This window comes from Camellia sinensis, chromosome 8 (genome assembly GCF_055761805.1).
Source record: "Camellia sinensis isolate YWXY chromosome 8, ASM5576180v1, whole genome shotgun sequence".
In the NCBI taxonomy this organism is placed as follows: Eukaryota; Viridiplantae; Streptophyta; class Magnoliopsida; order Ericales; family Theaceae; genus Camellia; species Camellia sinensis.
The window spans coordinates 143,946,401-143,962,608 of NC_138968.1; the positions used below are offsets into that span (position 1 = coordinate 143,946,401).

At 36.0% G+C, this 16,208-nt stretch overlaps 1 protein-coding gene across 3 annotated transcripts in view; it reads left to right on the forward strand.

Annotated features, from left to right (window-relative positions):
- The window catches only part of EMB2785 (elongation factor family protein), a 38,478-nt gene that overhangs the window by 10,832 nt on the left and 11,438 nt on the right, over window positions 1-16,208 (forward strand). For 2 of the 3 annotated variants that reach the window (XM_028207031.2, XM_082883655.1), the window contains 9 exons: window positions 3,974-4,048; window positions 6,438-6,588; window positions 6,930-6,998; window positions 7,102-7,274; window positions 7,869-8,006; window positions 9,629-9,754; window positions 12,593-12,691; window positions 15,446-15,566; window positions 15,724-15,787. In XM_028207031.2, the coding sequence (XP_028062832.1) occupies window positions 3,974-4,048; window positions 6,438-6,588; window positions 6,930-6,998; window positions 7,102-7,274; window positions 7,869-8,006; window positions 9,629-9,754; window positions 12,593-12,691; window positions 15,446-15,566; window positions 15,724-15,787 (1,016 nt within the window). Of the gene's footprint in view, window positions 1-3,504; window positions 3,528-3,973; window positions 4,049-6,437; window positions 6,589-6,929; window positions 6,999-7,101; window positions 7,275-7,868; window positions 8,007-9,628; window positions 9,755-12,592; window positions 12,692-15,445; window positions 15,567-15,723; window positions 15,788-16,208 lie in introns of those variants that run through there. The other variant, XM_028207030.2, reaches the window with a different exon arrangement.

The window sequence follows — 16,208 nt, forward strand, 5'->3', positions numbered from 1 at the left end:
AAGAAAATACATAAAAATAAAAAAGGATAGGAGACACTGTATGGTCGTGTCAGACCGTTGGTGAAGACACTGTATGGGGTGTCATAACGTTGTAGAGGACACTGTATGGTGGTGTCAGACCGATGTAGAAGACAGTTTATGGGGTCATGTCGGACCGTTGTAGAAGACAGTTTATGGGGTCATGTCGGACCGTTGTAGAAGACATTTTATGGGGTCATGTCGGACCGTTGTAGAAGACAATGTTGTGACAGTTTACGGAGTCTTGCTGGACCCTTGTAGAAACTAACCGGAATCAATGTCGGGACAGTTTACAGAGTCTTGTCGGACCCCTAAAAAGTCGCACCCTCAAAAGGTGTGCCCAATCTTTCAAAAGGCGTGCCATCAAAAAGCGTGCCCAATCCATAAAAAGGCGTGCCATCAAAAGGCGTGCCCAATTCATCAAAAGGTGTGCCGGACATGATGGCGAGGCACGTGGGCGCCTTGGCTTGCGCGCCCATTTGTCGTCTGGCGGCAAGTGGCGCGCGATACGCGTGGCTGCCTCGGCTATTTAACCAAGACGAAGGCTGAGGCTGAGGCATACCATTCTGAAACCGCTGAAACCAACCCTTCGCTGAAAAACTCTGCCTCTTCGGAGAGAGAAAATCTGTAACACTCTGTTGCCCAGAAAAATGGCCTCTTCTTCCCGGAGTCTGCTCACTCTCTTTCCCGACCTGAACGAGTCAACAAGAGAGATAACTGGTGCGGTGGCCAGTGAACCTCAACCAAACACCGCTGGTTTTGCTCCGTTGAACTTTCCGATGCGGTCTGTGGAGCAAAAAATGGCAGGGCAAACAGATATTGAAGCCAATCAATATACACTGAAGTCATGTGTGGAAACCATGACTGCGGTTACAAATTTGTCGAACCGGCTGCAGAGTAGGACAAATGAGGTGCAGCATTTGAACGGCCAACTGGCTCTGCTCCAGCGCATGTATAAGGATGCGCGAGCAGAGATAAGTGTGCTGAAGGCGGAAAATAAGGAGCTGAAGCGGAAGGCCACCGTGATGTTCCGATTTGGAGGTCCTCCATATGCTGCAGTGGAGGAGTATGGGGGAGTGAACGTGCTCGGTGGCGTAGAAAACACGGAGGCAACACCGTCAAGGGCTGCCCAGGACGGAGGCAAGAAGAAGAGACCGGCGGCAGAGTAGAGAAGAAAAAATCGTGCCTGTGGAGAGGGTTGTTTTTTTGTTTTTTTTTTTTGTTTTTTTTTTTTTTTTTTTTGCTGTAAAATGCTGATCGGGGTTGAGCCCCGGTAGAAATAAAATGAGTGTATTGTGCAAATGCGAATCTCTTTGAAACTATATGCTGGTGTGGATCAAAACCGTGGGCCAAAAAGTTGGACGGTGTAAAAAAAAATATTATCGTTTTTTTTTTATTTTTTATTTTTTTTATTTTTAATATAATATAATAAAAAGATATATATATATATATATAAAATAATGAAAGTTGGCTGGCACAGCTTTATATATATATATATATATATATAAAATAAAGAAAGCATAGATTATATATATATACTATTGGTGGCTGCGATGCTTTGGACAAAATTCGAGTTGGAGTTGGGGCACAGAGTGAGTGGACAAAAAAAAAATAATATATGTGAGCGGGGCACAGATTATATATATATTTATAGAGAAAAAGGTTTGGGCATGTGAGTGGGGCATAGATTATATATATATATATATATATAAAATGGTTTGGGCGGTGGATGGGAAGATAATGATGTCTCGCATGCACTTGGTCCTCCAGATAATGTGCAGCTCATACATTATTGTAGAGGCTCCCACAACCAATTTGCTTGGATGGGGTACGTTATTGTAGAGGCTCCAGAACTGTTCGACGGTAGAGAAAGTGTAGATGGGGCGAATGGAACTGCCCCAAGTGGCTTGCTTGGACTTGGCGGAGGGATTGTTGAACTAGAACGTCCACGAGTGTTCCAGTGGGTGTTGTTGTTCTTCATCGACTACGGCCTTGCCGGACTTCGACTCCGACACGATCTCTCCTTCCCCCGCTTCTTCGCCATCGTCGTTGTTCTGAACAGCAGTGAAGGTGTCAGTGGCACCGTACACTTCACTCAAGAAGGAGATGGTCCAACTACAGTTACCGGAAGCGTCTCTGGGCTTAAACCTGGACTTCATGGTTTCCACGTCCATGGCCATGGTGATTTGACTAGCAAATTTCAGTGGCTCTAAAATTAGGGAAGAACGGTACCTAATGAATTGAAGATGTAGCAGATCACGGCTGGGTGTCTGGATCAGACTGCTCAGGTTGATTTATCGGGTATGCAGAACAGAGAGAACAACGGTGGGCTAGGAGGACTTGATTGGCAAGGTGAGCGTAGAAAATAAACGGACTAGGTTGAGATCCGGCGGACGGCTTAAGGTGAGGTTGCCGCCCGCCGGTGAAACGAAAATATTAGGTTCTAAACCTGCTCTGATACCATGTTAAAAATCATGTATTATTGATTTATTGATATGTATGATTGATTGTATGAATTACAGATGGTGAGGTACTCATTATATAGGAGAGGATTGGGGAGTAGGTGAGTGTGTGTGGTAGGTGAGTTGAGTGGAGGTGGTAGGTGATGATATATTTTAACAGCTGTTAATCTTGCTCTGATACCATGTAAAATAAATTGATAGAGAGAGAATAAATTATATGTATTATTGATTGATATTTAATGTTATATTTATTACAATGATTCATGATTCTTATATATAGAAGATGGTGAGTGTGTAGTAGGTAAGGAGTAGGTGAAGTGGAGGTGGTAGTGGTGTAGTGGGTTAGGTTTAGTGGAGTAGGTGAGGTGGTAGTGGTGTAGTGGGTTAGGCTTAGTGGAGTAGGTTTAAGTGGGTGAAGTAGGTGATAGGTTTTAACACTCTGATACCAACTTAGAAAATATGAAGAAGAAGAACTCCGAAAAATATGAGGAAGAAGGAATATATTTCTGTTATATTCAAAACTTCTTATCTTACAAGACCAAATGACACTCCTTATATAGGAGATATTACAAACATCATCATAACCCATTATATGCCACTTACATATTATATATTACCACTATCTACCACTATCATATTATATACATGCCACTATCTACCACCAACGCCACTATCTACCACCAACACCACTATCATATTCTATACATGCCACTATCTACCACCAACACCACTATCATATTCTATACATATCACTATCTACCACCAACACCACTATCATATTCTATACATGCCACTATCTACCACCAACACCACTATCATATTCTATACATGAACACAATTTCCAGCACAATGTATATTAAGTTAAACTCGATTGAGATTCAATTATGTATAACTGATAATTAAACGCGCGTTTTTACTCCAACTATGCACCATACTTAATTGATGGTGTCTGCCCCTGTATGTGTGCAGGTGCATAAATTGTAAGCGATTGTCCTATTTATTGATGGGTCACTTAAACGTCGACAAAAAGCAATATTTGGGCTTTGGGTAGGTATCTAGTGAGCATGGAATGCCTGAAAATGACCTACATACATATATTTAAATACATGCAAAAGGAAATTGTTACAGGTTAATATGTTCAACGTTTTGAACTATCTGATTGTTTATTTAGTGTAGCCTTTTAGACTTTGACTTTAACTATACATTTGTTCCGTTGTACCCTGCTCAAGTTGTTTGGGGTTTGAACACCACCCCACTTCCTCCGTTACTAAGAAAAAATGTTATTCCATTATTACCTATAAAAAAATATAAATTTGTTTTCTTGGTGGTAATGTAATTATTGATCTTTTAATGTAAGTTTATGTAATTATTATGAATATTAATCATATTGTTTGTATAACTCTCTCGTGTAATCGGCAAGGCTAATATTTGTTTTGGTTATTTCCCACTTATATTGAGAACATTGCAACTAATTTCCTATTAATTGCTTGTAGGTTACATCTATTACATGGAAGGAAAATGAGCTAAACATGGTTGATACACCTGGACATGCTGATTTTGGTGGTGAAGTATGTCTACTTAATGACTTTATATTTCACAGCTCTTATAGTAAAATGAGACACTGGAATAATAAATGCATAATTTATGAAGCTTAAGTAAGTTACACTATCTCTTTCTAAATTACCAAAAGATACTTGTCTTTTTTATCTTCTTTGCAACACCCTACATTTTCTGAAATCTGTGGCAAGAAAATAGCAAAACAGAAAAGAATCTTGTACGGTAATGCAGTCAAGTGTGCTTTCCCAATGAGCTGCTAGTACTAGTGCTATAACCATAACTACTGCAATACTTGCCTTTCTTGTTATTGGCTTTTTTGGAAAATCATTTTGACCAAATAAATTTTGGGTTTGACTTTAGCACTAAAAGTCGGAAGTAAGGGGGCGTTTGGCATGTGCTAAAATAGCGCATTATTCTATTTGGATCATATTACCTTTCTACCACATCACTTCAATCCTCTGTTATTAGAATTGTACGATTCGCGATTCGAATCGTATGATTCGATTTGATGCAGTGGGTAATCGATACGAACAAGTTATGTGAATCGCAAATAGTTATGAATCGTAGATGAATCGGTGAACCGAACGGTGAATCGTGAATTGCTAAAATCGATGTTTGGCTTTCTTTTTTGTTGTTTTATTGTTGGAAAATGGTTCACACAACCTTTTTAAGGCTTAGGATTACTATATGCCATCTTTTGAGTTTCTCCCTCCATATTTATTCCTCAAATACTCAAACCTTAGTGGGAAAAAATGAACTTTCTCTCTCCACCATATTCTAGGCTTACATTTTCTATTCTATCCAAGTACTTACATTTACAAAATGAATTTTTTGAAGGTATCAAGTGAGATTTTAGAAAAAATTTGAAGATTTTGGTTTTTTTAACCTTGTAAAAATTTAAAAAATATTGTTGTTGAGTTATTGTTACTTGAAAATTAAAAGTTTATTTTTGTTTGCATTTTTTATTAAGAATGGTTGATAAGAAATAGTATCTAAAAGGGAAAATGTGAAGTGGTAAATATGGAAACCCGTGTTAATTTCTTACCTAGACCACATGATCATCATTTAAAACAATATTTTCATTGATTTAAGTCTAAATATTTCATATTTATTTGATATATTTAATATCTAAGTGTGTAGATATATTTTTCTATGTAATTTAAAAAAGGTGATCGAATCTTTACGATTCATGATTCAGTACAATACCATTTCGATTCACGATTCAAATCCCGATTTGACAACTATGCTTCAAACCCAACCCATATTTCACGTTTTTTCGTAAAAAATAAAAAAAATATACTTATTTAGATCATCCCAAATACTCCCTTTAAAAACAAATTAGTTGCTTTTCTCCTTCTCAAAATCAACTTGCCATAAAATTCATGAAAAAGGTTAATGTTTTCAACATGTCTACGTTTTTGGTAATTATCAATCTTTTACATAGGGGAGGCCAAGAGGTATGTTTTACTAGCGATGAAACAGAAATATTGGTATGACATTATTGGATAATGAAAAGCACTATGTATTTTTAATAAGTATTTATGTAGTAATGAAAATTTCATTTTGGTGTCCCAAGCACATTTGGATCTTCTAGGACAATGCTTTATGTGCAATTTATATTCAATTTAGGAAACTTATAACATGGTACCTAAAAAATAGCTTTGGTCTTGTTTTTGTTGGATAAAATCAATAAATTATTCTGTTCGGACAAATTAGCCTATTGATGAAATATGGTTCCACAAAGGATAGGTTGATGGCCCAATATGTTATTGTAATTTTCATGTAAGAGTTATTTTTTGTAATTTTGTGTGAGGGTTATTCTTGTACTTTGGAATTTTAGGTGAAAATCACATAACACAACTTCTAATAGTGTTTCATATGAAAATAATCAATATATATACATGATTTGTTGTAATTGTGGTGGTAAGGGAGTTTTTAATAGGATCCATTAAGATTCAGCTAGATCTGATATATTTTTAACCTTTTCTTCTCATTTTTTCCTTAAAAAATCATAATTTATCTTCTAAAAATGTTTAAGGTTAAAGTAATCTACACCATGAATTATCTATTGCTATTTTATTGAAATAAATATAGTTCAATATTACGTGGGTGAGGTCATTTAAACCTAATGGTTCCACAAATTTTAAAATTTTTTTTTTTTAAAAAAAAAATGGAAGAAAAAAAACATCTTTTTTGAACAATAAGCATACATATCTTTTGAAGTGTTTTAGGTTTTAAAATAAAGGATTCCAAATTAAAAACACCTATCGTGTACATGGGCAAATTTTGAAATAGCCCAATTCATATTTTTGAGCAGCCAAACTGGCCTTTATTTGTCTCATTATTATTTTTTTGTTTATTTATTTATTTTTATTTTTATTTTTTATGGTTGGTGCATAGGTTGAGCGGGTAGTTGGCATGGTCGAGGGAGCCATTTTGGTTGTAGATGCGGGTGAAGGTCCGCTTGCACAGACCAAGTTTGTACTAGCTAAAGCCTTGAAATATGGGATACGGCCTATACTTCTTTTAAACAAAGTAGACAGACCTGCAGGTATAGCTTGACACTATGTGTTCTGTACGTTTTCAATATGATTTGAACTTGGATGTATTTTCTAATCAGATATTCAATGTCCTTATTTCAAAGGCAAAATAAATGGTGGATGAGGTCTCATTTTGTGTCTGTCAAGGCAAACCTTTACCCATGTGTTCTTCCTTTCTACATATTGTGTTGTTACTACTACTACTACTACTACTACTACTACTACTACTACAAGTTTTACCACTGGTACTAATGTCTGATGTGAGGGCATCTTAAGCTCTATTCTGAATGTTTCTCAGGTCCAATCATATCTTTAGTAATAAATAACTCATATTTGCTTACCATTCATGCAGTATCTGAGGAAAGGTGCAATGAAGTTGAGAGTCTGGTGTTTGATCTTTTTGCAAATCTTGGTGCCACAGGTGCAAAAATATTTTTTGGAAACTACTGTGCTTTGTTTCCATTTGGTTGACTTTTTTTGTGGCGTAATTAGTCTATTGAGTAATTTTTATATTTTTGTTTCAGAGGAGCAACTAGATTTTCCTGTTCTTTATGCTTCTGCTAAAGAAGGATGGGCTTCGTCCATCTTCACCAAAAATCCTCCTGACGATGTAAAAAATATGTCAGAGTTGCTTGATGCAATCATAAGACATGTTTCTCCACCCACGACAAACCTTGATGCACCTTTCCAGATGATGGTTAGTATTAGAAGTGGATTTAACTATACATACCTACATATATACGTGCAATTGTACAAAAACACATGTGCTTATGCTCATAAACGTGTACATGCACAAACACATGCACATGCCCACATTCATTTTTTTTATTCTTGTAGTTGCTTTTCTTAGCTTAACAAAGGTTACCTGAAGAATTTTCCATTTATGTTCTTGTATAGTTGAGATGACTGAACTACCTCCTATTTTGCTCTGGCTTTAATGTAATGAAAATCATAATGGAGGTTCCTCTGACTTAGACAAAGTCTCCTCCAAATCAAACATTGAATTGCCTTTGTTTAATAAGATTTTTGTAGCAATGGAAACCATCCCCTCTTATCACAGTGATGGAGTACCCATGAAACCATTCCCTCTTATCACAACGATAGAGGATGACCGTACTGGCGGGTTGACCGTGAAACTAAAGATTGTGGGTTCTCTGTAGTTATGTGATTGCTCTTGAAGACTTGTTATTACGAGAGCATTGCCGGGCCCTTTTTTCCCTGCCATCCCACCTCATGGTTTTCTTTATTTACTTGGGAAAATTGAAAACGATGCTTGACAGTTTATTTTCAGGTTTCCATGATGGAAAAAGACTTTTATCTTGGGAGAATATTGACTGGGCGTATTTCTTCTGGAATTATTCGTGTTGGTGACCGAGTACATGGACTTCGAAAAACAGATTCTGGGGCTGAGAAAATTGAAGAAGGAAAGGTTGGTTGTCCCTTATTGCCTGATTGACATTGAATGTATTCAATATAATTATACGTCCATGGTATTTGACTTCCTAGTTCCTATGCCTCCAACTAAGTTTCAAGAATCTTGCTCCAGATAAAAGTCAAATTGTTGTCATATCTCTAAATTTTATCTGAAATACCAAATATTTGAATTTGCAATTTGGTTTTCTAAAGTCAGTTGTCATGATAAAAAGATGAGAATGAATTGGTCTAACATCAAAATGTAAGGGAAGAAAGTTCTTGATGCACACTATTGATTGGCATATATGTAAAGGAAAAGGCTTTAGATCCCTAAAACATGACCCCCTGAATTTACATACAATGATGTGGACAACTCCATGTCAGTTACTGACTGTTTTAAAAAATCAACCAACCACCTAAGATCCAACCCCATGCCACACAATTAGGGGTGAATTTTGGAGTCATATTTAGGGATCTCTAGCATTTCTCATATGTAAATATGCACACACATCTTATAATGCATTACCAGCTATTAGCTTCAGTGCTATCTCTCACCAACCCCAACAGAGAGGTGCAGGTCTCAAGTCCTGGTCAAGGCGATGCCAACCCCTTTTCGTTTCTAATATCTAGAATGCTTTTTAAAAAGAACTTCGCATTGCTGTTAAATGTCCCTACATGAAGGACAGTATGCTAATCCACCATTTTCCCAACTAGCAATGGTCAGTTTTGTGTAAGCTTCTAAGGTTAAGACCTTCTCTAAGCTGCTATTTCGTGCCTGAAAAGTCACCATTGAACTACATATCCCATAATAAATTGATCACAATCTTGCGGTCACTGAGATCTATAATTTGAGATATGGTTACCAAAACTAGGGTTTCATCGGAATGTATCATCGAAGTGGAATCAAATAGGCCTTAATATCTTAGTTTTCAGTAATGGGTGGTTATCAAGTATACTGACACTAGATTGGCCCACTGAGTATGAGCTTTATTCAATTAGTGTCTGCCTTTTTTATGGGTGGGCTTGGTAAATCACTTTCATACTACATGATTCAGGAGTTTCAACATTGAGATTTCTTGATTTATTCATTTTGAGTTCCAGTCCCCTTACTGTATACTTCAGGCTCTATTGCTAGTAAGCATTGAGGAGTCCATGCAGGAGTGTAAAACCCTTCGGATTGAAGTCCTATTTTGTCTAAAAAATTAAAGGTAATGTTATTGTGAAGGATTCACAACAACACTGTCTCACAGCCTAAAGTTATTGATATGACAGGGCCTGGCACATTAGCCGGACCTATTATTTATAAACCTACTTTAAGTATTGCACGAATAATTACTCGTTAAAAAAAAAAGAAAAGAAAAAGAATTCTAACTTGTACAAGAACATCAAACCATTTGAACCTGGAGCCAGATTTTAAACTTTTTAAGATTTATTTGGTACATAATTTTGTGCATGAAAAAGATGAAAATGGGCTAAATTACTGAGTCTTGAAATAGCTCAAATTTACGTAAAATTTCATATTTTTTATTTAAATTTTTTGATTTGGTATCATGCACATCAATCATTATAACCTTTCATTATTAGCACTATTTTTTATTTTTATTTTTATGGGTAAATCAAATAATTCCTTCTATGTAGGTTACAAAATTGATGAAGAAGAAGGGTACAAGCATAGTTCTAATTGATAGTGCAGGAGCAGGGGATATAATATCGATGGCTGGGTTGGCAAGTCCATCAATAGGACACACAGTGGCAAATGTGGAGGTGTGTGAATTCATGTGTAGTGTTTCCACCATAAGGCATCAATAATCTTCATCTTATCATGTTTGTAGCACTTCTTTTCTCATGTCACAGTATTCAGGCTTTCAACAACACAAGGCAAACTTCATTAAACAAAGCCTATGGTATATACTTGTCCACATATACATAAAAGACATATAATTGATAAGTGTCGTATTTTCGTCAAAAGAAAAGGCTAGTGCCCTTTTTGTGATTTGAAGTTTATATTGTCTGTCGGGTTCCTCAATCTTGAGGCCACGTTCTGCTGTAAATACTTTGAGTTGCTATAGATCATGCAAATTATTCTACTCATGCATGTATTCTTGCACGTCTCATTTTAGGGTAATTAGTGCAGTGACTGCAGTCAATGCATAAAGTTAAGAGCCCTTTAAGGATTTCAAAAGGTAGTTGGTGGTGTGTGATTTCTGAAACTGTTTTCACTGCTTACCTGTAGTTACAGATATATGTTGACATAAACTGATCAAAAACATAATGTTGTATGATACATTTGTAAGTGTCATATGGTTTTGGAGCATTCATCTTTCATTTTGTGCTTGTGCATGGGAATATCATGCATGTTTGGATGAGAATGATTCTTGGTTCTGCTGTTAAAATTGTTGGTACATCAGCATGTGGGCAACGCACATTTTAAAGAACTGAGATTTTACTAAGCTTCTAGTGTGGTACTTAATGTTGTAAGGTATAGAAGTTGACATCCCTATTGTGGTCCTCCCAATTAATAGATGCCTGAAAGCTGCACAGACTTGAACTAGATAGTGGTCTGTGGTCTGTGTTCTGTTTTCTGATCAGTGCTAAATGTCCCATGCTTTGCTAGATTACAGGTCAAAGTTCCTTCAAAAGACTTTTCTGATTTCACATTTGCTATGTGTAGGTTTGTTCCAATGCTTGACTTGGACTGAGGAGTTACTGTAGCATTTACGGTTGAAACCTAGTTTTGTTTCCAGGACTCATTTCTTTTTGCGTTTAGGATGAGTTGGACTGGAGGTGCAGTTGTGGGCTTTGTGGGCCCATTCTGGATTCACTTTGGTGATCCAAGCCATTCAATTTTTAGTGTCTTTTGAGTAGATTCCATGCAAAAATTTAGATTGTTCGGATGTCAGGTAGCTACATGTTTGGATCATGTTTGTCTTACCAAAATAGACAGAACAAATTTAATTTTGAGAATAGACTGCCCCTTTGGTTTTTCAAAGACAAATGTGATCCAAACATATGGCTACCGATATCCAATCAATATGATTTTTTCCCCATGAATAATCTACTTAGAAGACACTAAAAATTTCAAGATTTGGATCACCGAAGAAGTGGACCTGAGATCGGCCCACAAAGCCCACGACTAGACCCTCCAGCCCAATTAGTGGACTGGAGGGAAGCCTATCTCTTGTTTTTAAATAAGAAAATTTGTTGACAAGACACTACAAGCAGGGGTACAACTAGTGTTTTAAAAGGCTCTATGTACACCGAGGCGATAAGGTTTGTTATAGCCTAAGCGTGAGGCGTGAGGCGTGAGGTGTGAGGCAAGGCTCTCACCTTACCAAAGTGAGGCACCCATAGTAGAAAAAAAGCAAAATTATAAAATAGACAAACTTTTCAACTTAACAAATATATATAGAATTCCAAAAATCATAAGCAAGCTTCACCATTTCAAATAATCTTTAAACATAGCATTCAATTTTCTAAAAGCTAAAAATATAATATCCAACTAAAAATATAAAGCATCTGTTGATTCAAGAATGAATAATGCTAGAAGCAAGATTTCTGTTTAAAATAGTTGATTCATAAAGAATTCCGAGAATAAAGGTTCAATATGGTTGATTCTCAAAGAATACACAAGGTTGGAAAGAAGGGTATAAATGCAAAATTGTAATATTCTCAAAACTGATCAGCTCTAAGGGTTACAACATTATTTATAATTACTTAAGACTAATTCTTGGAGAACAAGAAATTGATAAAAAAAGAAACTAACTGAAAACTAATAAAATAGAAAACTAAATCATCTCAATTCAGGAAACTAAATAAATCTATACTATTAGTTAGAACGGTCCTAATTAATTAAAAAATAATAGAATAAAAAAAATATAGATCTCCTAAAATCTCGTCTGCATCACTTACTTCACTATCAAGTTCATTTTTTTTGACAACGATGACAAAAAGGTCATTGCTCAGTAACCCGTAGAAGTTCATCATGTTCTGGTTTGCTTCTATTCTTCTAATGTGTTTCTTTCTTAGGCTTTGAGCTTTGTACATGTTGGGGAATACAAGAATTTTGTGCTGTGCAGGTCTTGGAGTTACAAGAGCAACATTAGTTGTTCTTATCATATTGTATGTAAAGGAAGTTATGCAACTATGCTATCTCAGCCTGTTTGCAGATATTTATTAAAGATTTATGGCAAAATCTCTAAGAGCGAGAGCATTAGGCCTATTACTTTGTTGGATTTTTTTTGACAGCTCTTTTCTCAGGATAATTTGTGGATAATTAGTTTATGCACGTGTAGATGTATGAATATCTGTAGATATGTTGACATTTCTTTGCCATAAGAGCAATATTTGTACGTCCCTTTGGCTTCCACCTCGCTTCTAATCCCTGAACTGCTGAATGATATACAAATGTACATTAGTTATAAAATATACTTCCTATGTTTTTTTAAAAATTATGTTTCCTTTTACTTTTTCTCCACAACTACGTTATGAGTTCTTAAAAGTTGCTCCCAGATTTTCTCTAGCACCCCAGCATTGCGAAAAGAAGATAGTAGTTTGATAGTAGTTTTTCTTTTTAATTTTTAACTGACTCATAACATCTTCCAGGTAATGACTGCACTTCCCACTGTTGAACTGGATCCTCCAACCATTTCAATGACTTTTGGTGTCAATGACTCTCCATTGGCTGGCCGTGATGGTACTCACGTGAGTCTGATTATTTTTCTTCATTTTCTTTAATGTTGACTTTGATAATTTTTTTCTTTTACATTTTAATCTTTCATTTTGTTAATTGTTTGTCCAAGATGGACATAATTAATGATGCATTTTCCAAAGAGAAGATATGACCTTTAGGGTTGAATCCCCAAGTAACTGGGACAAAAGCTTATTGAGTTAAGTTGATGCTGCGTAATATTGAGGAATTGGGAATCAGTATTTAGTGTTTTTATTAAGCTGCATCGGGCAAATCAATCATTTGATTATAGCATTGGACGAAATTTCTGTATGCTCATGCTTGAGTTATGATCTAACTAAGATATGGGGGTTTAAAAGTAAAGCTTTATTGAGTTAGATCTTGTGCTCAGAACTCAAGAAACGTGTCATTATTTTTTGTCCATTTCCCGCTATCGTCTTTTGATGTTAGATTCAAGATAGATGGCATTGTTTTACTTACCTCTTGTGAAGCGGATATCATTATTGTTCCTAGAGGTGTGTATAATACCGCCGAAACCGCCGAAACCGCCAAAACCGCACCGAACCGCACCGCCAAGGCAAATTCGTTATTATTTGTCAATCGAACCGCCGGTTTTTGGTAAGAAAAATGGCAAATTCTAGTGACACTTTTATCAATCCGCCGGTTTCTATTTTTCTTCCAAACCGCACCGACCCGCACCGCTATTAAATCAGGTTTTATAGGATTCTAAAAATTCTTTATTATTTAAGTTTGCTTATTGTTCTATACCTTAGAATATAGTATTACATTACTGCTCGAGGGGAATTTTATGTATTGTATTTGATCATTGTAGCTTCCACAGATGCTTGTAATGAACTGATGGCATAGTCGTTGATATTATCATGTTGTTGCTACACTTGCTGCATCAGAAGAAAGCTTCGCAAGATGCTTAACATCACGATATCTCTCGTCTTTTTTTTACTCTTTGATTTAAGTTTTGTAATTTGAATTATATTTTTTATAAACCGCCAATCCGCCCGAACCGCCAAGGCAAATCCGCCATTATTTGCCAACCGAACCGCCGGTTTTTGATAAGAAAAATGGCAAATTCTAGTGACACTTTTATCAATCCGCCACCCGCCATACGGTTTCTATTTTTCTCTCAAACCGCACCGACCCGCACCGCGCACACCCCTAATTGTTCCTTTAACCTCGAGCATCTGGAAACCATTACCTACTGGACCTAGAAGCTAGTAATTATAGTTAATTGATTACTTGGTGGAAATTGACTAAGAAGCACACATATGGATACGAGACATATATAACACAACATGACACCCAGTGGTTAGTGTTTTGCTGTGGGGGAAAGGAATCCCCAATCTTTTGATTGTGTTGAAGTTGAACTTTCATTAGATTTCTCTTGGAACTTAGCTTTTTTTTGGCTTAAAATTTTAAAATCAATATTAGATACATCTTCCTAAAAAGTTATTCAACTAGATAAGAAAATTATGGGTTTCATTTTCAACAGAATATTGAGAGACCCGACCATCAGTAATTTTGCTTTGTTTTCATTTTCAAATGAATTTTGAGTTTGCTTGGCGTCACTGTTAGATCATATTTCATTATTGTAAAATATACATACAGGTAATTTTCCTACCAGTCTAGCTTTACCAAACCATGTATTGTGTCCTTGATGATATCTACTTTTCGTGTTTACTTGAGCTTTGTTATCTGGGTATTTGCTTCTGGCATGAGAACTGACTGAAGAAATAGCTTCAAAGTTAGCACCAATTTATTTCTATTTCCAAAGCGTTTGAAAGTAATAAATAGTGTCTCCTCTTTAATTTTTGCTAATCTCTTTTATTTACTAGTTGGGATTTTTTATGTGGAAGAATGTTTTTGCTTCTCTTGTAACACTATCACAATTTCGTTTCTAGACAAGTCCAAGCTGTTAAAAGAATAAAGTCTATTATTCAATAATAGTACACAGTACGCTTTATCTAATTTCTGAAAATCTCAAAAAGAGTTATTGTTTTGTTATTCTTGCAAACTTTAGTCAACTATACTCACATTTGTTAAGTAGATTATTGATATGTTTACAAGGGGCCACTAGTTCAGTGTTTAAAAGTCACCTTGAGGTTGTGGGTTTGAACTTGAGGGTAATCAGTTTGTACAAATTATAGCAAAGGCTAGGTCCGTAATCTACCCCCTCCTAGACCCCCATCCAATGTGGGACTAAACTAAGTGTACTTTTTAAAATTTTATTTTTATGAACTTGTACTTTTATTTCGTGTTTGTGTAGTTTGTTCAAATATATACCTCATACTTCAGCCTAAACTTCATAGGGTGAGATTTATCTTGTAACCTGACCTGTTTTACCCTTGGTTGCACACCTTCGCATTCCAAGCTCCTGTCCAATAGTTTTCACTAATATTGTACTGGTGTTGTAACATGATCAAGAGCAAAAAACACTCCCAGACACACTTGCATTAATTTGTTTAGACTTCTGCTTTCACATTTGAACACAGTTTTACTCTTGGTCGCACACCCAGTTCTTCGCATTCCAAACTCCTGTCCAATAGTTTTCACTACTATTGTACTGGTGTTGTAACATGACCAAGAGCAAAAAACACACCCAGACGCGCTTGCGTTAATTTGTTTAGACTTCTGCTTTACATTTGAACACAATTATACTTTTGCTTCCTCTTCATGCTTCTAAGTTTCTAATCCCCCATTGTTGTTGTCCGCACTATATGAGGTGATGTGATTTTATGATTTATTTGTCATAGTTGACTGGTGGAAGAATTGGTGATCGACTAATGGCTGAAGCAGAAACAAATCTTGCCATAAATGTGATCCCGGGTTTGTCAGAGTCATATGAAGTTCAGGGTAGAGGAGAGCTTCAGTTAGGTTAGTTTTTTTTTACCTTATCCTATTATCCATGTGTTCTAGTATCTAAAAGAGAGTATTTTTTGTCTTTAATGAGTTTCCTCTTGTTTATCTGCCTCTTTTCAGCATCAAACTCAGTTGTATTATATGCTAAATGTAATTTGGTGAGATTAATCAGGTATTTTAATCGAGAATATGCGGCGTGAAGGATTTGAGTTATCTGTCTCACCACCTAAAGTCATGTGAGTTATATTCATGTCTTTTTATTTATTTAGCATTGTATTGGGGTTGCACACTGCCAGCATAGGCTTATAAACACATTATCAATTGAGGATCCAAACACGGAAGATAATCAGTCTGCTATTTCAATTGGAGCTCTGATGCTTTATCTTTATGCTAATTAATGACATTTGCTTTTCCTAAAACATGGAACTTTGTCAAACTCCAACTTTAAAAAGTTGGAGTTTAAACTTTAAAAAGTCACCATCATGGCTAGTTTTGTGTTACAGCATACCAGCATTGTGAACAGAACTGTGCATGCTTTTAAGTTTGTTCTTCACTATCATCATGTCATGGTTGTGTAAAGTTTGATCTTCTAGTGATTAGTAATTGCTGAATCTTTAACACAAAAGTACCATATAAAAATGTGTGCGTGCGCACGCA